The sequence below is a fragment of the Nannobrachium achirus genome (assembly GCF_963921795.1).
Source record: "Nannobrachium achirus genome assembly, chromosome: 1".
Taxonomy (NCBI): domain Eukaryota; kingdom Metazoa; phylum Chordata; class Actinopteri; order Myctophiformes; family Myctophidae; genus Nannobrachium; species Nannobrachium achirus.
In genome coordinates this window covers 32,531,931-32,559,185 of record NC_137810.1, presented here as the reverse complement: position 1 = coordinate 32,559,185, position 27,255 = coordinate 32,531,931, and the positions used below count along the sequence as shown (strand labels likewise).

Here is a 27,255-nt window from a genome sequence, read left to right as displayed (position 1 = left end):
CACTCAGTCGGTCACATCCAACTCGTCATGAGGGCGACTACTGCTACGCGGTGATCCCAGGCAGCGCGTCTGCACGAGTTCTCTAGTCTAGGACCCCCTGTTCTGTGTCTGCTTTGTCGGCTACCCAAAGGGTTTATAGTGCGCTCTGGGTTTCCTTTGTGTCAACGGGGTTTGTTTTACGCTGAGTGGACGGCAGCCGGACTGGGGCTTTGCGGAGCTCAGTTATTGCGCCCAGAGACGCTGTCTTTGAGGCCGGGGTCGTAATGGCAGCCGGCCGTCCGGAGGCGCAGGACCACCCGCCCGAGAACGGCTTCACGCCGCTGGAGCACCCGGCAGCAGCAGCGCCCAGACTGCTGCCGCACGTCGACGGCTCGGTGCTGCCGGCTCTCGGCGGGTTCGGGAGGCACCAGAAGCAGCTCGTGGTGCTCACCTGGATCCCGGCGTTATTCATAGGCTTCAGCCAGTTCTCGGATTATTTCCTGCTCGCGCAGCCCCGTGGCACGTGCGTGCAGCCCATCGGGAACGAGAGCAACTGGACCGCGGCTTCCCTGCCGGTGACCGGCGGCACGGCCGCGTTTCACAGCCACGCCGACAACGACAGCTACAACGGGGCAGACGCCGGCAGTCTGCTGTGCGCCTGCAAGGAGTGGAAGCTAGAGCTGCAGACGGGACTCAGTCAGAATGTGGTTACCAAGGTAACTGAGTGTGCACCAGATAGATAGGCCGGCAGAGTACATCTCCCAGGGTGTTCATCTTAACTCAGTGATTCTAAACCGTTTTAATTTCATGGAGCCCCTCTCCCCCAGTGTGATATGCTTTAGGCCACCCATGTTCCTCCATTTGTTTAGATTTTTTATCTCTGATATATGTGTTTTCATTTAACTCTCAGTGTACCAATGGAGCCATAAGGGTCCACTTGGTACTCACTGAGTCATTTAGGTCCCTGGACCTCACCTTGAGAACCAGTGATCCAACTCAAAACTCATCATCATCATCATCGTCATCATCATCATCACCTCCACCTTCATCATCTCCCCACTGTTGTGTGTGTATTTTTCTGCTCTCTGCCGTGTTGGACAGTTGGACCTAAACAAAACACTGGCAGTTAAGCACTGACCTCATTATAAGAAGTACCAGACTGTGTGTATTTCTCGTCTTGGCTGCTGACAGTGCAGGCATGTGTGCAGTGCTTAGCTGGTAACTAGAACTTTTGAGAGCTGTAGATCTTTTACCCCCTGGCATGCATCAATAGTGTGTGTGTGTGTGTGTGTGTGTGTGTGTGTGTGTGTGTGTGTGTGTGTGTGTGTGTGTGTGTGTGTGTGTGTGTGTGTGTGTGTGTGTGTGTGTGTGTGTGTGTGTGTGTGTGTGTGTGTGTGTGTGTGTGTGTTCAGTCAGTGCACAAGTAGAGTGACGTCTGTACTGTGCCAGGTATCTGTTTTTCTCAGAAAGGATAATGCGCTGGTCTACACAGCCCATGGATAAATCCATCACTTTTTACCAGAGGCCTTTCCACCACTAAAACAGATCGATCATAACCAATAAGCATGCTCCCCCCTTTCTCTGTCTGTCTGTCTGTCTGTCCGTCTGTCTCTCTCGCCTCACTCTTTTGCCCTATGTCCTAGTACACAGTTGGATGCACACTGCACAGTGGGGTGTACTGTAAGTCATGGCTGAACAATGATACTATTTCACACACACGCACAACAGCTGCATCAGGGATCTGGAATCCTTGTCTGTGCGCACACAAGTGTAGCAATACAAGTGCACACACAGGGACATTTTGCCCTCACAAGTATACAAGCACACACACACGTCCTTGATTGAGAGCTGTGGAGAGCTGCGGTACTCTGTGCACTGACCCATGGGCTGTGAGGAAAGAGCGACAAACTATTGATTTCATGACTGACTGACATACAGCCATGATCACACACAACACATTCTGCTTGCTCTCATTCTCTCCTCCGTTCCCTCATCATGTACTTTGTGAATATTTCACAAGTGAGTCAAGCATGTTTGCACACTCTACCTTCATGAATTATCGAAGTAGCACGCACGTCCGAGATTTCTTTCAGGAGTTGGTTCCTCTCTGTGTGTATACTTTAATATTGAGCTGGAATTGAAGTAGGTCTGTGCCCAGTTGTTTCTACAAAAGAAACGCTTAATGTTGATGCATTTTGATATTTTCTTTTCCTCCGTGTGTCTGTTGCTCTGTCTCTGTCTCTCTTGCAGTGGAATCTGGTGTGTGACTCTGCCTGGAAGGTGCACATCGCCAAGTTCTCATTGTTGGTGGGCTCCATTTTTGGCTACCTAGTGATGGGTGTCATGGCCGACTGGTATGCTACTTCCCCCCTTTCTGTGTGTGTGTGTGTGTGTGTGTGTGTGTGTGTGTGTGTGTGTGTGTGTGTGTGTGTGTGTGTGTGTGTGTGTGTGTGTGTGTGTGTGTGTGTGTGTGTGTGTGTGTGTGTGTGTGTGTGTGTGTGTACCTGAGTTGTGCCCTCTGTACATTTCAGACTCAAGTCTCCTTCAAATTCAGTTCCTATAATATTGTGTATATAATACTGTCAGTATTGTACCAGTATGTTCCCAATCTTTCCATCAAGCTTTGTCACAACCTAGGTCCCAGCTGCATCTGCTGGTCCTTGGTTGGATTTATCACATACCCATATCCTTATTTGTTAACAAGAATGATGAAGACGTAAAGTCGAAACGTTGCAGCCAGTTGCCTATAATAAAAGTAAGTTTTTGGAGCATATGAACAGTGTGCAGGCGTTTTTCTCCTTCCATTATCTGATACCTTGATGTCCAGCACCTGGCCTGAATATAGGCTTGAGATGTGCACACAATCTTGTCTATTAACAAGAATGAGAAAATAGCATTTGATCAACACTGGAATACATAGATTAACATTGTTTTGAATGCTCCTCATGTTATGAGGGGGCCCTACTAAGGGCCATCCAACCTCTGCGCTTTATCACCTATCCTGTGTGGTATATTCATGGACAGGATGTTGAGGCACAGTTGTGGAGGAGAGAGTTTACAGTTCAGTGAGCTGAGGATTGCATCACTGCTTTTCCCAGATTATGTGGTCCTGATGGCATCATCAGTCTCTATGACCTCCAGCTCTAACGATTAGTTCTCACTTCGCAGTTGATGGTGAAGCAGGGGTGCCAGAACAAGTGTGTGTGGGTTAGTAGAGATGGAAAGGGAGGGGGGGGGGAGTAGACGTTTCTGTGCAGAATGAACCATGCAGCCGAGTCGTACACATTTTTGAACAATTAAATGGCTAATTAAGTCACCCGGCTAAATTTAGCAGACTCACAACTATGTATACTGTCTGCAAATCTCTCTCTCTCTCCTCTCTTTCTCTATACTGTATGTCTCCCTCTTATCGTTTCCTTTGACTCATGGCTACTCAAAATGTGTCAGAAAAGATCACCATCAAACATAGTTACAGCTAATACAGCTACAGGATGGTACAAAAACAACTCGCATACATACATTCACCCAGACATGGTTGAGTGCAGCCTATTTGATAGACGTGTTAGTTGCTATTGATTGGACTTCAGATTGCATATTGTGCAGCAAGCGTCCAAGCTCATTACCGTAATGAATAGCAAGCCGGCCATGGGTGTAATAATATTTCAAATTGCTTTAATCATTGAAAACAATGGGGAGACCAAAGGTCCCCTGGTTGCCACTGGTGTGAAGCAGCTATGATTATGATTGACATCTCTAAATCTGAGGCCATGGTTCTCAGCAGGAAACCGGTGGATTATCCACTCCAGGTAGGGAAATTAGTCCATGTCCCAAGTGAAGTACCGTAGTTTGAGTGTCTTGGGGTCTTGTTCACGAGTGACAAGAGGACAGAGTGGGAGATGAGCTGGAGAATCAGAACAGCATGAGTGGTATTGCGTTTGCTATACCGTAACATACTGGGAAATGTGTATATAGACACATACATTAATATCAATAATGTCAATCAAAAGCAGCGGCCAAATTTCACCTACGTATATGCAAATATACAGTGACAAAAATACCCCAAAGGAGTGGGGATTAAATCATTATTGTTATTATAATGTGTATATGTTGACACATAAGTAGTAATACATTCCTGGGCCTACTTTGCTTTTCATAATTAAGCTGCTGACCTGTGAGAAAGAACCATGACACGCTCATCTGGTGGGATCAGTAGCTATGGAAACAATGTAAAGAAAAGTGCAGGCTAGGCAGGCGACAGCTGCGACGTGACCCAGTGACCTACTGCCCCCTAAACCAGGAAGTGCAAAGAATGTGAGGGAAATGATAACAAATGACCAGTGGTCTTTTCCACTACAGCAAAAGCGTCATCTCCTTTTGTTTGACAAGATATCTTCCGTTGTATAACCCCTCACCAACCAACCCCACCCCACCTCTTTCTCTGTCCCTGCTCAGGTTTGGCCGGCACCCGGTCATGATGCTGTCTGCGCTGTTTGTGCTGGTGTTCGGTCTGAGTGTGGCCTTCTCCGCCAACATCACCACGTTCAGCACCTTGCGTTTCTTCGAGGGCTTCTGCCTCGCAGGTCTCACCCTCTCCCTCTATGTGCTCAGTAAGTAGACACGTCCTTCTATACACTGCAGTTCTCCTCACAGCTGAAATCCCTGTTTGGCTGTCGCACACGCTCTCCCCTGTAGCCTGTTCTTTCCCACGCTCCCTGTTGTACATTTTATTCCTTTATTTGTCCACTTTCTCCTCTGTAAATCTCTCTGCTTTCTCTCTCCCTCTCCTGCATCTCTTTGCCCTGAGGGTTTGTCCCCAGGCAGCCCTCTCTTGCTCTCTCGGTGTCAGTGTTGTTAGTGCTGTGGTGACAGTTTTGTCCCCGCTGCCCTGTCCTTTTGTTGTCACAGCGGCAGGCAGCTGCCCCCGAAACCCCACCCCCACCTCTCCACTAGCATTGTGTTGTCACCGATCGAATCAGTGAGGACCGGAAGAGACGGGGAAAAGTTTGGTTTGGCCAGGCTGTTGGTGTGCACATTTCCGTCTCAAAGGTTCTTCCCTTTATTTGTCATCCCCAAAGCTCTGCCTGGAAGTTAGTCCACTCTTCCCAACTCTCTCTGTCCACTCCTCCTCCGCTGGCCTCCTCTTTAGGACCCCTCTCTTTCACCATGCCTAGAGATTAGTCATACACTATGTGCAATGGGTGGGGGGGGCTCTTTTGTTCCTCCCTGCATGGGGTCTCCTGATACAGTAATAAATCTCTGCGGGGAAGAGAAAAACCAAACCAAATGAATACCTCTTATCTGGCGAGAGATGAGAGAGTTGAAGTCATCCCCAGGCTAGGGCAGCGGCAGAGAAAGTACAAATGTTAGTAATGTGTAAGTGTGATGTCTGCCATGTAATCCAAACATTTAATTTCATTGTCAAGTAGGAGGTTAAAACATGGGAATTTATTTCATTGGCGCTGTTATTAAGAGGCACAATACTCATGGCAAGACAGTCAGATGTTAGGAATGTTCAGGTTCATGTCTCTGTATGTAATGTGTATGTGTGTGTGTATGTTGATGGTCTGCGACTGCTTGAGTGGTGGTAGCCATGAAGCAATCATGTGTTCAGAAAACATTTGTTTCATAACACAGGCATGTCTGGAGCCAGTCATATTTTGTCCATGTTTATGTGCGTAAATGTCCTTCGCTGTCTGTCTGTAATGTATGCGTGTTTGTGTGTGCATGTGTGGTCATTGCTTCCCTTCCTCTAAGGGGAAGCTGACAAAGCCGTTCCATTTCATTTCCACTGGTGGTACTTGAGGGGGGAAATAGTTTTGCTAGCCGCTTTTTCGCTCAGTTGCGTTCAGACTGCATCAGCATTTTACAGGCTTCACTCAGCTTTAACACAAGCTCTCTCTCTCTCCCTCTCTCTCTCTCGTCGTCTTTATCATTCTCTCCCTCACCTGCTCATTCTATCTTTCTAGCTTTCTTGCTCTAGCTTTCTTGCTCTCATTTCTTGCTTTTCATCTATTTTTCCCCTCTTGTTGGCTCACACACAGAGATTTGAAAATGTACACATTCATACACAGATCAATCTGGCTAGCCATCGTCAAGGAAAAGTTTGGTCGCTCTTTTCACTTTGCAGCAATGTAGAAGTCTGTAATCGAAAGACTATACACAGATATACACACAAAAACACTGTAATCTTGGCCAATTCTATTTTGAAAAATGGGAGTTGATTGTATATGTATACTCTTTGTCAGACATAGAGAAACATATGTGTATGTGTGTATTGTTATCTGTGTATGTATGTTAGAGACCAGACCACAGTATATGCTTGTTCTTTTGATGTGTCTATCACATGGCTTTCCTCTGTGCGGAGGGAGTGTGCATGTCTAGATGCAATGCAGTAGAATGAATGGGTGACCTCACTTTGAAGCTCATACTGTGACAGGCAATAACAGACATGTAAAGCCATGCTGTCCTATTTACAGTATGGGGAATATTGAGCCATATACCCTATAATGGGAACATGCTCAAAGCTTCCAGTCTACAGATGATAGACACTGTAAATCGGATGGGAAATTTGTCACACAGCGGATGGTGAATAAAAACACGTGGAACTAGAAAAACGTGATCATTAGTTGTTTCTATTTCTTTGAATGAATTGAGTACAAAGGACCCCAATGGAAAGAGCCATAGGCTTTCTTGGGTTTAAAATCCTCTTAGCAGACATTGTATTGTAACTGTCCTTCCCTGTGCTTGTTTTTTGGAGCGGTGAAAGCGCTCCCAATGAACAGGTATATCCGTGGGTATGTGGCTGGGTGGCTGGCTGGGTGGCTGGCTGGCTGGCTGGCCGTGTCCGTAGCCTGGGCAATACCTTGAGTGGCCACACACAACACACTAGTTAAAGGAGGGGCGCTGTTTTGTGCAGGCCAGGCACACTCACCGGCACAGTTTACACTCACTCACTCACTCACATAGGGTACAGCTGCTCAAATTCACCGCTCCACTTCGAACCGAGGTTTGATTATTTTTTTTGCATACTGCTAATAAGGTATTCAATCAATCAATCAATCAATCAATCAATCTTCTAGACAGCCTACTCATCATTCTTTCCAAGCTTAAATCTGTGCATCTTGAGTTATCTGCTAACAAAGATGCACCGACATACTGTAAACACAAGCTGAAAAGTACTGATTACAATACCTTGTATGTTGCTGTGGGCAGGTTAATACAAGTGGACAGTGGGAGGGACAGTGGGTCTGTCTGTTGTGGAAATATCACAACCTAGAGCCATGTGTTCTGGTCAAAGTGGCCATAATGTTCAGAATCCTGTCTAGAGCTTGCTGTACAATCCTGTTGAGCTCCTCATCAGGTTAGGGGTCATGGCCATATGAACCAGCATGACCCTGTTGAATAGACTCCATCCAAAGGAGTCGTGTTCATTAAGAAGCATATTGATTATTGATATTAAAGCTGCATGGTATTGTGTGTGTGTGTGTGTGTGTGTGTGTGTGTGTGTGTGTGTGTGTGTGTGTGTGTGTGTGTGTGTGTGTGTGTGTGTGTGTGTGTGTGTGTGTGTGTGTGTGTGTGTGTGTGTGTGTGTGTGTGTGTGTGTGTGTGTGTGTGTGTGTACGCACGCGCACATGACAAGCGGGTACAGATTAATGGGATGCCCTAGGCTGCAGCTCAGGGCCCCACATGTGGAAGGCTCCAGCATGGCCAGAATATTTCAATTGTTTAAGTTTACTTCAGAGAAAAACAAGCCTGTGGCCCCTATTAGCCCATAACAAACACGAATTAAGCTGCCGATTGGTTAGATAGATGATCATGTGGCCACTTGCAGGCCATATGTTCAAATAATGTTTGATTGTTACTGGACAGCATAGCATCAAAATGCCAGGAAAATAATATGATAGCTGACCACAAAAAAACAAAAAGCAGAATGGCTGAAAAAAACAGAAAAAATGGGACTGGTTAAAAATAGACTATCCACAATGGAGCAAAACAGACTGAATCACCTGTCTCAGATGTCCATTGAAAGTAATTTTCTGCGCAAATTGGATTTTCCAGCCTCATTAAGGGCATCTCTGTCAGAAAAACAAGGAAGAAAGGCTGCAGGTAGTAATAATAGGCCTGTGTATAATTGGGCTTCTGTTGAATTATTGCAGTTATGCGCTGCTGTGTTTATTGTATTTCTATGGGGTTGTCTTATTGGAATATTGCACAGCAGTTGGTTTTATGTCTCTGTAAGGGTGATTTTGCCTTGGTAAAACAGTGTGTTCTGTACTGCTGCTGATGTTGTACCTGTTGGGTTTAGAAAGCTAAAAGCTGTTACCAGCTTGCACTTTAAATGCTTTTTGCTGTTTATAGCAATGGCTGTTTCAATGTGTGTGTATGCCAGTGTATCACGAGTATGTGCACGTTGGCCTTGTAAGCAAGCTTTTACATGGCACTAAATGTTTCTTACACAGTGTGAGTGGTTCCAGAGCTAATCTTGCAAATCTCTGGACTGATCAGAGCCAGAATGTGCACTGCCAGTAGACCACAGCAGAAATACCTAGTCCACTAATAATTTTCACATACATTTTATACTGGATGCCAAAGGGGCTTGGATCAGGATGAAACCTTGCCCACATTTGGAGTCATACGTTATAGATACTCCACAGCTGACTGACTTGATGGATGACCGATGTCATAGCTGGACACATGGTTCAGATCTACATGGTTATGAAAGCTAAGCATGTGCCCCACACGAGAGTGGGGCAAAACATTTAATCCTAGGGCTACTCTTTGTGTGGGGCACCCCCATGACCACCTTAATCCACCACCGATGACAATGGTACACTAACAAATAGAACGTGTTATGTTCAGGGAGTGAGGCATCTGTAGGACAAATTAGGCTACACTCTCAGTTTACACAGTCCTCTACAAAGTCTTCTGCCTTCTCAAATGAACCATTCTCTGACCAATTTCGCTATTCACTTGTCCTTCTCTGGTCTTCTTTTCCCCTACTCTCACCCCCTCGCCTTCTCTCCCTTCTGCCTCTCTCTCCCAGGGAGAATTTCCACATGCACTCATGGCTTCTCTCGCTCATTCTTTCAAGACTTATATAAAATCGAGAGACAGCCGCTGGCCGCCGCGTCCACGTCCATGGACGCGGCCGTGGACGCGGCCACGAAAAAAACGGCCGTGGACGCGAGGCCTCGTCCACGGACGCAAACGGCCGGCCGTCCCGGCCGTGGACACGGCCGTGAACGCGGCCGTGGACGCAGACGGCCGGGGACGCGGCCGTGGACGAGGCCGCGGCCGTGGACGCAAACGGCCGGCCGTGGACGCGTCCATGGACGAGGCCGCGAAAAAAAGGCAGCGAAAAAGAAAAAAAAAGGTGTCTATTGTATGTATTTTTTGATGGAGAATTCAAATATGACCTTCTTTTTTGCATAGGACAACTCTAACCTGCATCAATTGGTATTTTATAATTGCCAATTGTACCCTATCCATCTAAAAAACAAATTGGATGTCTATTGCATGTATTTTTTGATGGAGAATTCAAATATTACCTTCTTTTTGGGATAGGACAACTCTAACCTGCATCAATTGGTATTTTATAATTGCCAATTGTACCCTATCCATCTCAAAAACAAATTGGATGTCTATTGTATGTATTTTTTGATGGGGAATTCAAATGTTACCTTCTTTTTTTAGATAGGACAACTCTAACCTGCATCAATTGGTGCATCAACCTACTTACTATCTATCTATCTATCTATCTATCTATCTATCTATCTATCTATCTATCTATCTATCTATCTATCTATCTATCTATCTACATTTATATAAAGCTGTTCTTGCATTTGAATTCAAGTCTGACACAAGTTAAGGTTAACTTAGGTAGTATTTCATTTTGCTGGCTTTTAGGGTCTGTTTGTGAGTGTGTAGGCTCACAAATTATTATAATTGTCATTAAGTGACTGACTATCTATCTATCTATCTATCTATCCATCTATTTATGTATACTTCACCTTTAGTCCAGAAGAGAGTTCAGCCTCAGGAACTTGCACACATGGAACTGTGTCATGACTGTGTCATGGAGCTACAACAGAGCTATGTTAAATACTCACAATGACTCTGATGGACCAATCAGGGTGGTGGTGGGGGGAGGGATCAACAATAGACAGAAACTGGATAATGCTTTGTTAACTGTCCCACCTAAGTCCCTGCTAGTCTGAACAAACATCACCTTCCCTCTCATAACACTACTACTACTACATTTATATAAAGCTGCTCTTGCATTTGAATTCAAGTCTGACACAAGTTAAGGTTAACTTAGGTAGTATTTCATTTTGCTGGCTTTTAGGGTCTGTGTGTGAGTGTGTAGGCTCACAGATTATTATAATTGTCATTAAGTGACTCTATCTATCTATCCATCCATCCATCCATCCATCCATCCATCTATTTATTTATACTTACTGTTTACATTTTCTATAAATATTTATTTCTATATAAAACTCAGTTGTTGGAGTTATTGTGTGCCTTTTCTTGTAGCTAAAGAGTCCATTTGTTCACTAGACATTATAAGTCAAGGTTACTATTTTGAGTTGAAGCTAAGTGTTTTATTGCTTTGTGGTTTAACATGATTTAAAAGGCAAATTCATTGTTATGGTTACTTTAGAAGACTGCTTTTGCATTCATGAGTTAAAAAGAGAGCCAAGCTAATTCAAAGAGTTAGGTTAAAGGAACACAAAACATGACCTAACTCACAGCTGCCATTGGACAGACAGTTACAACATACTCTTATCTTTCACAGAACAGACAATTATCATTTATTTTATCTATTTGAGACTATGTAGCTGCTCTAGGGGAAATAGAGCATTATATCAGCCTATTCAATTGATAATGACCAATGGGTGCCAGTTTCTAAGTAGTTAAAGCATATTAACATAACAATATATGTGGCCTAGACATGGACATTGCCCAATCAACTCGTAATCTACAGAAATGTCCACCACATCACACAGTATAAAACCTAGTAGGCTTAGTGGATTACCTATGTTAAATCATGTCAGGTTAGTTTGGTTCAAGGTTCAAGTATAATAATTTATGAGACAAAAATGTAAACAGCACAAATGTACAATCACATCTAGGCTAGAATGATAACATAAAGTCCTGACTACTCCTTGTTATTGTGGTCCTAAATACTACAATGATTAGTTTGGATGCATTGCTTCTATCATGTCCAATTAAAAATAAATACATTACATACATACAGAAATCTGCCTTCTCCTGTATTGTATTAGTGACATTCATTATAAATAGTAAAATAACAGGACAGAGCAAAAAAGGCCTCTGTTGTGTCTTTGTTCCAGTCTAGGAAAGCTCTTTCCACACTGGTCACAGCAATAAGGTTTCTTTCCAGTGTGATTTTTCTGGTGTGCTTTGAGATGATGCATATCACTGAACCTTTTCTCACACTGGACACAGCAGTATATGGCTTCTCACCAGTGTGGATTTTCAGGTGTCTTTTCAGAGCCGTCTTCAGAGTGAACCTTTTCCCACATTGGTGACAGCAGTAAGGTCTCTCTCAAGTGTGAATCTTCTTGTGTTGTACGAGGCTAGATTTTACAGTGAAACGTTTGCCACAGTGTTCACAGCAGTAAGGCTTTTCTTCGGTGTGAAATCTCTGGTGTACTTTCAGAGCAGCCGTTAAACTGAACTTTTCCCCACATTGGACACAGCTGTATGGTTTCTCTCCTGTGTGAATTCGTTCATGTATTTTGAGATAAGACAATCGAGTAAAGCTTTTCCCACACTGGTCACAGCAATAGGGCTTCTCTCTAGTGTGAATTCTCTGGTGTTCTCTTAAAATCCCCTTTTGAACAAATCTTTTCCCACACTGGTCACAACAATCTCTCCAGTATGTGAACGCTTATGATCTTTTAATTGTCCAGACGAGCAAAATACTTCCCACATTGTGCTTCACTCCGGTATGAATTCTCTGGTCTACTTTGAGATAATAAATTGAGCTGAAGGCTTTTTCCACATTGGTCACAACAGCACTGTCTTGGTTTAACTGAGGACAGCACAGGACAGGGAGAGAAAACACACACCTGATAAGAGCCAGATTCACACATTGATCAGCATTTAAGTAACATCATCATTATTATTGTTGAGTCTGAAAAGAACAATACAATGTGATAGATCTTTACACATCTGACCCATAACACTATTAGCAATTCACATGGTTACTATAATAGGTGAGTCTTCTAGCTTTTTAAAAAATTAATATTTCATTAATTCTTTCTCTTACTAAGTGGAACATCCCACTTCTTAATTGTATATTATTTGGAAAGGGTTGAGTAGCAAAATGTTTGCCATAAATTCAATGCTGAGTTGCATTTGTTTTTCTACATTTCCCCTTCAATGTATTATTACAATGTATTTACTATTTCTTACTTAGGTCTACTTAACTTTGTATTTTTAAATTATTATATTGATCAACATTAACACATAGTGTGCGTTAGGTTAGGTTAGTTGCAGAGTGTCCACAATTGTCCAGAATACACTGTACATCATTTCAAGACTCCAGACTTCAAGTGAAGATGAAATCTCTAGACGGCACCAGCGGCAATTCTGATGAACAGGTGGAACCCAAAGACCATCAAGATCTCTGTAAGTCACAGACTGAGTAAGTCTCCAGATAAACTCACACACATCCAAGTGTTTAAACATTACTTTTATCATTCATGACATAATATCATGTTACTGTTACCTACATGCCTTTATATGGGGAGAACCAAGCAACAACTTTGACCCGGTGATGATTTTGCTTTTAATAGAAAGGAATCCCGTACATTGTTGTATGTTAAATTACGTTCTGATCTGTTTGTGTTCATTATAACAGCCACAGGAGACTGATGACAGACCCTGGATGTAGCTCTGTCAGGTACACGTCTACCATTAGTGGACACTGGCATGAGTGGCATGAGTGCCTATTTAGCTCCGGTGGGGCTCTGTGAATGTACTCTCTGTTGTTGTTTTTTTAAATTATTATCTTTGTAATGTATTGTCTTCTTACCCTGTGGGCCTTGAGCCTGTAATAAAGTTTATATATTGCTGTGCAGTGTGAGTGTCTGATTGCATGTGATCAGATAAAGACACAACAGAGGCCTTTTTTGCTCTGTCCTGTTATTTTACTATTTATAATGAATGTCACTAATACAATACAGGAGAAGGCAGATTTCTGTATGTATGTAATGTATTTATTTTTAATTGGACATGATAGAAGCAATGCATCCAAACTAATCATTGTAGTATTTAGGACCACAATAACAAGGAGTAGTCAGGACTTTATGTTATCATTCTAGCCTAGATGTGATTGTACATTTGTGCACATTTGTGTTACATTTTTGTCTCATAAATTATTATACTTGAACCTTGAACCAAACTAACCTGACATGATTTAACATAGGTAATCCACTAAGCCTACTAGGTTTTATACTGTGTGATGTGGTGGACATTTCTGTAGATTACGAGTTGATTGGGCAATATCCATGTCTAGGCCACATATATTGTTATGTTAATATGCTTTAACTACTTAGAAACTGGCACCCATTGGTCATTATCAATTGAATAGGCTGATATAATGCTCTATTTCCCCTAGAGCAGCTACATAGTCTCAAATAGATAAAATAAATGATAATTGTCTGTTCTGTGAAAGATAAGAGTATGTTGTAACTGTCTGTCCAATGGCAGCTGTGAGTTAGGTCATGTTTTGTGTTCCTTTAACTTAACTCTTTGAATTAGCTTGGCTCTCTTTTTAACTCATGAATGCAAAAGCAGTCTTCTAAAGTAACCATAACAATGAATTTGCCTTTTAAATCATGTTAAACCACAAAGCAATAAAACACTTAGCTTCAACTCAAAATAGTAACATTGACTTAATGTCTAGTGAACAAATGGACTCTTTAGCTACAAGAAAAGGCACACAATAACTCCACACAACTGAGTTTTATATAGAAATAAATATTTATAGAAAATGTAAACAGTAAGTATAAATAAATAGATGGATAGATTGATGGATAGATGGATGGATAGATAGATAGATAGATAGATAGATAGATAGATAGATCGAGTCACTTAATGACAATTATAATAATTTGTGAGCCTACACACTCACACACAGACCCTAAAAGCCAGCAAAATGAAATACTACCTAAGTTAACCTTAACTTGTGTCAGACTTGCATTCAAATGCAAGAGCAGCTTTATATCAATGTAGTAGTAGTAGTAGTAGTAGTATTATGAGAGGGAAGGTGATGTTTGTTCAGACTAGCAGGGACTTAGGTGGGACAGTTAACAAAGCATTACCCAGTTTCTGTCTATTGTTGATCCCTCCCCCCACCACCACTCTGATTGGTCCATCAGACTCATTGTGAGTATTTAACATAGCCCTGTTTAGCTCCATGACACAGTCATGACACAGTTCCATGTGTGCAAGTTCCTGAGGCTGAACTCTCTTCTGGACTAAAGGTGAAGTATAAATAAATAGATAGATAGATAGATAGATAGGTAGTAAGTAGGTTGATGCACCAATTGATGCAGGTTAGAGTTGTCCTATCTAAAAAAGAAGGTAACATTTGAATTCCCCATCAAAAAATACATACAATAGACATCCAATTTGTTTTTGAGATGGATAGGGTACAATTGGCAATTATAAAATACCAATTGATGCCGGTTAGAGTTGTCCTATCCCAAAAAGAAGGTAATATTTGAATTCTCCATCAAAAAATACATACAATAGACATCCAATTTGTTTTTTAGATGGATAGGGTACAATTGGCAATTATAAAATACCAATTGATGCAGGTTAGAGTTGTCCTATGCAAAAAAGAAGGTCATATTTGAACTCTCCATCAAAAAATACATACAATAGACACCCTTTTTTTTTTTTTTCACTGCCTTTTTTTCGCGGCCTCGTCCACGGCCGGCCGTTTGCGTCTGCGGCCTCGTCCACGGCCTCGTCCACGGCCTCGGCCGCGTCCCCGGCCGTCTGCGTCCACGGCCGGGACGGCCGGCCGTTTGCGTCCGTGGACGCGGCCTAAACCACATTTACGGACAGATAAAACCTGTTCATCCTGGCCGCGTCCACGGCCGTTTTTTTCGCGGCCGCGTCCATGGACGCGTCCACGGCCGCGTCCACGGCCGCGTCCATGGACGTGGACGCGGTGGCCAACGGCTCTTGCTGATAAAATCTCTCATCATTCTGTTATCTCACTGCTGCACACACACAGCGCAGCAGCAAATTAACTCCACTGGAGATGACCAGAGCTTGTTTACCATTCTAAATGAGATGCTGTTTATTTATGTGTGGATGTTTGTGTATACTTCGCTGTTGTGCGAACTTAATTAATTCAGAAGCCAATTTATGATTCACTGCTATGACTCAGGCTACGTCCAAACAAATACCTTTATCTCTGTCTACACAAGTGCTTTAGCACATTCTAGAATAATATCTGTCCATATTACAAACAAGGCAGAACACGCATATGACATGGCATGCACATGCTTGGCATATCATATGATGCATGTGCCGGTGTACATTGGAAGCATGCAGTTGGTTGGTTAATTGCAGGCAATACCACAGAGGCAGAATGGCGAAAATAACAAGAGATAAGACATTTCTGTTTTACCTTTCTCATTAAAGAGCATCCAATACATTGATCCAGCATGTAATGTAAACCTACTGCCATTCCGTCCGTGCACTGTCATCATACTGCTCAGCTTGGATAGTACACTGGCTCTTAACCTGTGGTTCAGGACCCCCAGGGGGCTCTCCACATTATTTTGGGGGGGGGTCCTCAGACCTTTTAAGGACTTTTAAGACCCTTTTAATAAAAAAAGAAAGAAATTAATAAAGACCATGAATTCAGGGGATTTCGCCCCTGCTGTTCAAAAGTAATCAACAAACGATACTATAAAACTGGTCAAACAGAAAGAATGAGGCAAACATTTTGAAAATGTATCTGTGGAACCGAGTCAAACTAAATGTAATGCCTCAACTCCTACAATGCCAAGTGCTTGTGAGGGTTGGGGGTCCACGGTTCAAATAGTTTTTGGGGGTCACAGCCTGGAAAGTTGAGGACCATTTGGATAGTGTATAGCAGTGGTTCGCATGGCCACCATCACTTTTATGATGGTGGCCATGGACCCCCATCATAAAATATTGTGTTCCCCATACAGGATTTGTATGGGGGTCCTCCCAGAGACCACTGTTGTATAGGATGGGATCAGAACACTATCCACGCTAAAAAAAACATCATTCTGAACAGAATTTTGTGTTTGTGTGAGCTTCAGTTTGGGTGGAGAACGGTGCGTGACAGAGGTAAAACCTGACTCTGTGGATCACAGGGTTTAGTGGCGAGGCCCCAACGGGGATTGGTCTCTTCTCACTGCGGGCTCTCAAGCAGCGATGCAGGGGTCATGTCTCCTGTTTCCTATTCTCCTCAGAGATTATTAGGTAATCGCACAGACATGCTGTGTGTGTGTGTGTGTGTGTGTGTGTGTGTGTGTGTGTGTGTGTGTGTGTGTGCTATTTTCACCATTCATAACTCGTGTTTATATGTTGATGTCCTCACAAGTATAGTAAGTAATACAAACGTGTGTGTGTGTGTGGTTGGGGATGGCTCATGCTGACTCAGCTGGGAAACAGAACTATCATCCCACGTCCTGTCCCCCCCTCCCCCTCCTTCAAACCCACAGGAGGGGTACAGTGTATATCATCCCACCCTGACGGCAGCTGTTATCACACCAGCTCCTCCTGTCGCCTCGGAACACACACACACACACGCGAGCGTATACTGTATGCAACGTGCACGCGCTCCCACTCTAAGCCCTAGGCAAGATTACCCAGAGAGCATTGGTACACACGCTGAGATGGTGGCAGTAGTGGAACTACATTTACTCAAGTACTGTACTTAAGGTACTTGGTACTTCTACTCCGCTACATCTCAGAGGCAAATACTGTGCATTTAACACTATTTTGTACTTTGGCTATTCCAATAGCAGCTGATCTACAAGCTTACAATTGTACTTTTGCTCCCGATTCTTTTTTTGATACAGGCCTTTTACTTGTAACAGAGTATTGTGGTATTGTTACTTTTACTTAACTAAACAATCTGGTGTGTGTGTGTGTGTGTGTGTGTGTGTGTGTGTGTGTGTGTGTGTGTGTGTGTGTGTGTGTGTGTGTGTGTGTGTGTGTGTGTGTGTGTGTGTGTGTGTGTGTGTGTCAGCCCTTTGTTATGACAGATTGATTTGGCCAAATGCATACATTCCTCTCGGTGTCACTCTTTCTCAGCCCATTGTTTTTGTTTTCTTCTTCTTTGTGTCCGCCCCCGCCCCCCCCATCTTTCCCGTCACCCGCTACGGTTCTAACAAGACAGCAGAGTAGGTGCTTCTTGACAGAAAAGAATAAGAGGGATGGAGAGAAGGGAGGAGTAGGAGGGGAGAGATGTGTGTGTGTCGTGGGCACGTTGGCTTTGGGGGGATGGGGATGGTGGCTGATGGGAGAGAGTGAGAGAGAGGGAAGGTACTGAGAGCCACTTCAGGCAGGAGACGGGATGAGGGGGGGTCAGCCCACAGGGAGGGCAGAGTCGGTGGAGGTGAAGGGGGGGCAGTGAGATAATCAAGAGAGGAGCCATTCTCTCCCACTCAACTGCAACAAAAGGCCCTCTTGCTGTGTGTGTGTGTGTGTGTGTGTGTGTGTGTGTGTGTGTGTGTGTGTGTGTGTGTGTGTGTGTGTGTGTGTGTGTGTGTGTGTGTGTGTGTGTGTGTGTGTGTGTGTGTGTGTGTGTGTGTGTGTGTGTGTGTGTGTGTGTGTGTGTGTGTGTGTGTGTGTACTCTAGGAGAGGATGTGGATGTCCCAGTAGACTCCTCCCTCGAGGGTTGTCGTGGGGTGTTGTTTTGTTTTTTTCCAGGGGGTTTGGTGTGGGATTGCTTGCCACTGCCATGATTTCTTTTATTATTATTATCATCTTTCTTTGTCAAGCCTGGCCTTCATAAGGAGCTGGTTGATGCCGTCTCATACATAAAGTGCCGCACATAAAAACAATTTACAATTCAGGCATTTAGCAAATGTTCTTCTCCATAAAATCGAGTACAAGATCAGAGAAAGCGGCATGAACCCTCACCAAATACGGGGAATAAAGTAAAATCTATAGCTTTAGTTTTTTTTTAAATAATTTTTATCCCGCGATTTTGCAACCCATTTTTTCACCCAGTTTCTATAGCTTTAGTTTAACCAATAACCACTTAACCACCTATATGCTTGGTCTCTTACTCTTTTCCCCTTTACACAAAATCTCTTTGCCGAAAAAGCCAATCTACAAGATAGACAGAGATCTGTTATTTTCACTGAATGTCCGCTCCGTTCTGAGATCTGAGATCTGTAGATCTGCTATTTGTTGCAGAACGTTCACATCAGAATAGGGATGCTACGGTTCATGCAATCTGGCTAGCCATCGTCAAAGAAAAGGAACGCCCACTCGAGTTGTCCCTCTTCCTTTGACTATCATGACTCTCGAGAGAATGCGGTTCATGTGGTTAACTCTGAGACAATCCAGACTGTATAGAAATGTATGCATTATATGTTTATATTCTGTCAGTGGTATGAAACCAGCAGAGGCTGATTCTATTCTGCCAGGGTCTTCCACTGGGATCTGTCTGAACCGTCATGCCATGTCTGTCGACTGGAGGCTTGGGAACAGATGTAGGCCTACAGCAGTGGCTCAGACACACCGTGCTGCTGGCTGCCAAAACAGACGGAGACACACGCACGCACACACACACACACACACACACACACACACACACACACACACACACACACCAACCAACGTATGAAGTCATTGGAGACAGATACAGAAGAGACTTAAGGATGAGTCAAACTGGGGGTCAGTCTAATTTCCTTCTGCTTGGGATCCTGGGGGGAGGATTTGCAGGGAGCTGTACTGTACTGTACTGTACACCAGGGACAAGGGGGGGAAGGGAATCACACTCATGCCTTTTTTACCTTCTCGTCTTCCTGTTCTCTATCACTGTTTCATTGGACCTCTTACTCTTATATTACCCTCTGCTGCACCAAAGCCATTTCTATCGGTCTCTCTTATACAGTAGGTAATATAGGGTAGCAGTGACCGTATTTACTTTGATACTACAGCCATAGCATCTCTCTTTCTATCCTTTTCTCTGTGCATGTGTGTCTCTCTCTCCCTCTCTCCTTTCGCAGGCTTCATTATCATTCCACCGTCATTCCACAAACTGATGAATGGAGGGAGTTCTCTGCGTTCTCTCATTTGTATTCTGCTCCTCTCCTCACTTTCCTGTAGGATATTCCCCAACCCCTCCCAGCTCCATCCTGGCGCTCGCCCTCTCGTTTCTCTAGTCCCCACAACGAGAAGTGACAGTACAAGCCCCGTTTAGCGAGTAAACCGCCAACCCCCCACCTACCTTCTCCATTGGTCACCTTCTAAAGACCTTGCCATCTGCACCAGGCCATCTGGGCTGTACCAACTTACTGGCAGCAGGGAGAGGAGGAGACAGGAGGCCAGGCAGAGAAATTAAGCCAGGGCACACTGTGAAACTTTCACAGACTGTCCGAACCCCATGAACCTAGTGACAAATAGTTAGTGCAAAGTCCATGTGGCCCGGTGTTGCCTTCTCATGGGGAATGTTGAGCAACGGAGAGGTCCTTAATTATTTATGGAGGAAATTAGATGTTGGCCTCACCATTAAACAGATACATCTCATCACATTCTAGCAGACCACTGAGGTTGTTGTTTAATTTAACAACATAAATACAGTATACTCACTCACACACACACGCACGCACGCAGGCACGCACAGACATACACACACACACACACACACACACACACACACACACACACACACACACACACACACACACACACACACACACACACAACCGCACAGTGTACTTGTTTTTGCGCTTTGTCCAGCTTGTGAATTTGAACCAACACTCAAAGGGCTAACTCTTGTCTATTTGACTTTCTCTCCCCTTTGTTCAAACCTCATGGTTTTCACTCTCTCCCGCTTTCTCCCTGTGTCGCCGTAGGGATCGAGCTGTGCTTGCCAGGCTGGCGCTTCTCCATGACCATGGTGTCCAGTTTTGTGATGGTGGGCGGGCAGCTCCTGATGCCAGGTGTGGCGTCTCTGTGTCGCCATTGGCCGGACCGGGATGATTGGCAGGTCCTCCAGATCGTCATAATCAGCCCCTTCGCTCTGATGCTGCCTTACGTCTGGTGAGTCCCGCCTCCTGAAGGGACTCTGCTAAGCCAGTTTGGTAGCCGTTGCTGTCAGGACCAGGCCACGGCTTGTACACTGCACATTTGTACTACGCAGTGCAGTGGCACGCAGTACACAGCGCGCTGTGTTTAAGACCAACGCACAATACTCTCTTTCTTCCATTGTCTTTGTGTCTTTTCCCAAGACACATTCTGTCTGTTTCCCCTTCTCGCACTTAACATATTCTGTTCTCATCTTCCCCTTCTGGTGTCTTTCTTTTCTCTCTCGGGCCTCTGTCTCTCTTCAGGATTTTTCCAGAGTCCCTACGCTGGCTGCTGGCCACCCAGCACTACCGCAGGTCAAAAGCCATGATGCTGTGCATCGCCCGGAAGAACCGGGTCGACCTGACAACCGAGCCCAGTGGCGTTCTGACAGGTGAGGAAGGATTCCGGATCAGGCATCCTGACTCATTAAAAATAGAGATGCCCGGAATGCGGTTATATCCACGGATGCCTGTGGGGAAGGCAGATATGGGTCAGAGAAATGCCGATCGGTATTGTGCGGATGAAATATTTTAATTTGTGTCTCTTCCTCCCATTCTTTGAATTCCAAATCCACCAGCATTATGCGGGTGTATGCTCGTCCGCTGTCATCATGTCAACGTTACACGTCTACAACAGTGAAGGCTCGTTACAGGGCATAATGCGTGCGAGGCACAGCACCATAACATCCCACAGGTGTCATGTCCCACAGTGCGTAAAGTGCAAGACAGGCACAACCACGTAACCTCATGGTTCTTTCAATCTCCCTCTCGCACCCTGCTGACAGAATCAGTCATGATCTAATGTTAATTCATGTTGTGTGTTTTCTACACATCCGAAAGGTCAGTTGTTACACTCACAGGTTCATACAGTGAAACTGTTTGCAATAGGAAGCAGTACCAACACAGTCACCAGAACGGAGGATCGCTTAATAAATACTTTTAGGTTGTGGATAAAATTGATGCCTGCTTTATCATCATTTCCCCCTCTTTCATCCCCAGCCAAGCACAAGACACAAATGTAATTTGTCACAAGCAGTTTATCCCCAGTGGTCAATGAGCCGAGGCTCAAAAGTCCACTCGTAAAAGCCTGTCATCACAAAGGCCGCTAGCTGATATTTATTTGCGCTGCTTATTTATTTATGCGCGTATGTTTCCCCCCTCATGGTATGTCGTCTCTCTGCCACCAGCCCCCACTGTGATTGCGTGAGGTATTGTATTCTCCTGCCTCAGGAGTCTAGGATGACAACACTGTAACCGATATTTGTGATTTGGAAATCACTGATGTTGCACAGTCAGTAGGGCTCTTGCTACCTTCCCAGATGTCTTGTGATGCATTTCTTACTGTGTACTGAAGGCGTGAGGATTCATCCAAGGAAAGGTCTCGGTGTGTGTCTTGAGTTTCATGTGTTTTGTCATCAGAACTGGAGCAGGAACTGCACAAGAAACCCAAGAGGACCTGCATTGTGAAGATGATGACCACCAGGAACCTATGGAAGAACATTGTGGTGCTCTGTGTCAACTCGTAAGTGTGTGTGTGTGTTTGTATTTTTGTATAATAATACAGTATAATGTGTGTTTGTGACTGAACACAGACCCTTCTGCTAATGAACATCCGTTATGTTAAGTGGCTATGAATGAATTACACATGAGCTGGCCTCCCCTAGAGAAATATAAAGGTAGGTTTATCTCTAGTACTGACACTTACCTGAGATGACAGTGTTTCATTCTTTGTCTCGTGTGTGTGTGTGTGTGTGTGTGTGTGTGTGTGTGTGTGCGTGCAGTCTGACAGGGTATGGGATTCACCACTGCTTTGCCCGCAGTATGATGGACCCTGAGGCCCAGCCCACCGCCATGTGCCACACCGACTATTTCACCATGGCTGGCATCGCTGTGGCCACCTGCCTGGCACTGTGCCCAGCGGTGGGGTTGATGGGCCGTCGCGGAGGCCTACTCACCTTCATGATCATCACTGCCCTGGCGTCCTTACTTCAGCTGGGCTTGCTCAACTGTGAGTTACCACTTACAGATGATAGGTAGATGTTCAGCATGCTATCATAGGAATATCATCTTGGATGACCAGGCAGCTAAACCGAAAGAAATTCAAAAACATGTTTGATTTACAATTATAATTTACATATTTTGGCATGTAGAAGACAATCTTATCCAGAGTTTTTCACAAAGTGCAAGATCAGAGTGAATGGCATGAACCCTAGTCAACAAATGACAGGGTAAATAATTACATAAAGCTGTCTACACACTAGAGGCTAATTGACCAGGGCAGTGTATGGAGAGTGGCATCACGCTTTGATCTCACCGCAGACCGCGTCGCTGGAGCCTGGTGACATTCCTACAGCTCCGTTCATCTCCATTGTTTCACTCGCTGGAGTAGACTAAATCACGTCTTTTTCACCCTTTTAACGCATTCATGGGTCTCTCCAAGGTAGGCAACATTATTATTTCACTTAATCGGCTCTAGTTAATGTTTAATGTAAGAAATTTGACTTAATTGACTTGACTACTTTATTGACTTTAAAATGTACTTAAATTAACTTGGAGAGGCCCATGAATGCGTTAAATGGGGGAAAAGACGTGATTTAGTCTACTTACCAGCGAGTGAAAATGCCTTGGTTACAATGGAGGTGGACAAGGCTGAAGAGCAGCAGGAATATCACCAGACTCCAGTACGCTAAATAGTGACGTCACGTCCGCTTTCCACGCTTACAATGGGAGTCAACGTAAGTGTCATAACTCTCTCTATTTATGACACTGACCCCTCCACAACACAAGAGTGTTCCCGATTTGAACTGATTGGAATCAGGGGTTCACAGACATAATCACAGACTGGTTCAAAGTCTCAAATAAATTATTAAATATGTTTGAGATCTATGACTTGAAATTATGGAATATTGAGCCTGCAATAGCCAACAAGAGCTGACCGGGAGGCGTTGGACACAAATAATGCCTCCCGTTTTATTTCTTCCGGACCATTATTTCACAGGGATTCATCTCTCTGTTAAAACATGTCAGTCCATTTAGTTACATGTGTTGTTTCAGTCATGCACATTATTGGCCGTCTTGCCTTAACCCTTATACGTAAACTTTTTAGGCATCTTTAACTATTTTGAAAAACGTAATTTAGTTCAAATGTCGATGTAGATCGGCTATGTTCACTATTTTAAAAGATAGGGCCGAACTCTAGATGTGAGGGCCGTGTAGCTGCCGGAAGCTAGTATATAAGGGTTTATGACAATGAACATTCAGTTTAACTGGAGCATCCCTTGTCTTGACCTACCTCTGTCAGTATGTGGTCATTATTCCAGGCTTTCATTGTGAACAGTTCAGGGTTAACCTAATGACTGTTCTCATTTCCCTTTGCTTCTACTTCAAAACCCCTTATTTGTGCTCTCTAATGTCATCCTCCTTTTTTCTTCTCTCATTCAATGCTCGCTAATGGAATCCAGTGATTGGGAAGTACAGCCTCCGCCACGACATAGGTACAGTTGGGAGTATGGGGAAGGGATCGGAGCTTGTTACCTCTCTTTTGACGTTTGTAAAAGTTTGCCTGATGTTGTAATATCTAATTGAATGACTGGGTTAGATATTTAACAAGTTTCAATACGGCGTCCTTATTTTATTTATAAAAGAGCAAAAATTACAGATCCACAAGCTCACAGAGCTTGTAGGTCGCCGTTTTCACTGTTTTCACTATTCATCAATGACACAATGTATAGGGCTTAAGTGGTTAAAAAGTAACTGATTGAATGAAAAGTAAAAGATTCAGAGAAGTTGATATATAATTATACAATGACCTCCACACTTTTTTAATGGTTCCCAATGTACCGTGATTAAATGCTATCGTGTGTTATCCCATTTAATACTGACTGACTTATTATTTTCCTTCTCTGTGTAGTATTGAGAGACAGTCTGAACAGGAAGTTCTCTGTGGCATTCTCCATTATCGGAATGTTCTCCTCTTCTGCTGTCAGCACCCTCAGCATTTTCTTCTGTGCCGAGATCACCCCTACTGTCATCAGGTGCGCTTAAATGCTATATTTGTTGACGTTGATGTTTCCCAGTGGTCTACATGGTACCCTACCCTCCCTTGTTCCCCTCTACCAAATCTCTTTGCTGAAATTAATCTACAAGCTTGCAATGTGTTGTTGCTATGGGGGGGTTGTGAGTTTGTAAAATAAAAGCCAGTGTTACTGTGGTTTTCATTAGGTCCAGTGCAGTGACAAACGTGTGAACCCATTGATTAAGGTGTGCAATGTCACATTGTTGCGTTTCATTGTTGATTATTATTATAGTCTATAGCTATAGTCTATATTTATGATACAATCCATATTAACAGAACAAATTCCCCTTTCTTTATTCCCCTTTCTTTTTGCGAATTAACGTCCAAACCAGTGTCCTTTTTCATCGTGTTAAGAAGTCCATACCATCACAGCCCTAGTGACAGCCATTACATCAATCTGATTAGGATCATCTTTCCATAAACACTTACAGCCATGTCCTTGGTTCTGGTGACTCATACTGCCCTCCTATAATAAATAAATAAATACAAAAGCAATCAAATACACAACCCCCTCACGTATTAGTTACAAGTTAAGTTACAAGTTTGGGTTAACAATGGTTTTGTATAGGAAGGGGGTGTGTGTCTGATAAAAAACTAGACCAGGTCACCTGGTCGTGCCAGACCCGCAATGAAAACTAGTATGGCACTGAACTAACACATGAACACACAGGATTTTATAGTCTCAGCAACAAAGCGTAGTGAGCTTGTAGATCGGCTGTTTTCACTAGTATGGCACTGAACTAACACATGAACACACAGGATTGTATAGGCTGAGCAGCTGGAAATGTTTGTGAGCTTGTAGATGGGCTGAGGAATTTATAGTGTCAGCAGCTCGTCAGCCAACTCAACTCAGCTGGTCCTGTACAGGTGACGGCACTCAAGGCAATCAGCCCAGCAAGGGAAGGGAGGGGCAGATGAGCAGGCACACTGAGGAAAAAAGGGACAGGCACACTGAGGAAAAGAGGGACCGACAGACCGACCGACAAAGCCTTATGTAGGCCGACCCCCTGGGTCTGGCAATAATATCAAATATCTGTACTGAATCAAGCAACTTAAAAACTGTCCAGGGTGCTCACAAAAGCCTGCGTAGATCATAAAATGTCCCCAAACATGTTTGAAAGTGAAATGTCCCTTTCCCTAAGCGACTGAAAACACTGTTTGCATGTGGATGAGAGGCCCAAGCATAGAAGGAAATTAATTTAGCTAAATATCCATGCTAGTTCTGTGGATCAGGGGTCGTAGTTTTCACATTCTCAGATTTTACCTGAGTGACATCACTGGAGTGAAGTTGTTAATGTCCTGGCATTTCAGAAAGACACAACACTGTTCAGTGTTATGGCTGCAAATGAAACATTAGGCCTTTCATACAGTATAAAGAAGCAATGTTGGAAATCCCTATTTCCAACATGCCAAAAAACATTTATATGTATTTGCCAAATAAACGTATATTTCTTGCCCTCAAATGAGGGGCCAGTACAAAAAAACATCAATATTCAGATTTATAGTTTTATAACAAAATGGAAGCATTGCAAAGATGTTCATTTGAGAGTTTATATGTGAGAATGAATATTGTAATTATGATTATGAGAATTGTTATTGTTGGTTAAACAAAGTCAAAGTAACGTTTGAATAAAGAGAAGAAATTACTAGTGGATTCCATTGTATTAAATGGCACAGTAAAGCAAGTCCAGCTTAACACCGTACCAATAGTGGTCTCCACTTATACATGCACAGACATAGAGGTTGTGCCTCACCGCTAATCTGCAATTATACACTTCACTGGTCAAGAAATTGAAGCAAATGGTACTAGCTCAGCTCTTGTTCTAGAGTTGCTAATTGGCTCCATCTTGTGGCGCAATGCAGACAAGCAAGCACACTTGGAGTGCAGTTGACTTTTGCAGCCAAAAACCTCCATTGTTTGCAAATTCAGTCAGATCATCCATTAAGGCAGGGCAACATATAAGGGACAACTTTTGATATTACTAGTCCATATCTAAACAACAGTATTTATTTATTTATTATATGGAAATTACTTTTATATACTGTATTGACAGTTCTTCTGGTAATGCTGTGTAATATAGGCCTGTATACATTGTAAATGTCTAGAATTCAAAAGAAGATCTATTTGCAAAGCTCTAGAAAACGTTCTGCAACTAAATAGGAAATTAAATGTATATTGATGAAGTATCCTTGTATTTGCTTGGGTGAGTTTACCAGCTAACGTGGACTTATTTCACTCCTGACATTAAATGCGGGAGCAGAGTGGATTTACCTGTTTTGACGAAGAAGAAGGCAACATACAGTAGATTGCTTTTCACTATATTTATATATATATATTTGTCCAGCTTTTAAAGCTCTGCTTCTCATCTTGCTGTACAGGGGTGGGGGGCTGGGCCTGGTGCTGGCCAGTGCTGGCTTTGGCATGCTAACGGCCCCCATCATGGACCTCCACAACCAGAAGGGCTACTTCCTGCATCATGTGATCTTCGCCTGCTGCACCCTGCTGTGCATCATCTGTCTGCTGTTGCTACCTGAGACCAGGAGTCAACCTTTGCCGGAGAGCCTGGCAGACGGAGAAATCTTCACCCGCCAGACCCTGCTCCGGCCCGGAGAGCAGCATCTCCTCCTCACAAAGACTGACCGGGACTACTCCCGCGTCCATGACACACCACTACACCTCTCCGCTACCGGGGGCGCCACAGTGGCGGTCGCCACCGCTCTGGCAGCGGTGCCGGCCTCGTATGCCCTAGCAACTGGAGGAGAGGTGCTTGGCAACTGTGCTGCTGTAGCCAATGGGGTGCGAGCGTCATAGCGGTGGTCTTTTGTTAAGCGATCTGATATTAGACTGGTCCAGTGGTACGGGGGTAACA

At 43.9% G+C, this 27,255-nt stretch overlaps 1 protein-coding gene across 1 annotated transcript; it reads left to right on the top strand.

The window, feature by feature from the left end:
- Positions 1-201: 201 nt before the first annotated feature.
- On the top strand, positions 202-27,197 carry slc22a23 (solute carrier family 22 member 23; the record flags this gene model as incomplete). Its single annotated transcript, XM_080743606.1, has 10 exons — positions 202-695; positions 2,230-2,333; positions 4,432-4,586; positions 20,098-20,284; positions 20,575-20,702; positions 21,730-21,832; positions 22,092-22,318; positions 23,772-23,804; positions 24,221-24,344; positions 26,765-27,197. Exons 1-10 carry the CDS (start codon positions 264-266, stop codon positions 27,195-27,197), a joined length of 1,926 nt encoding a protein of 641 aa, XP_080599732.1. The 5' UTR covers positions 202-263.
- Positions 27,198-27,255: the final 58 nt, after the last annotated feature.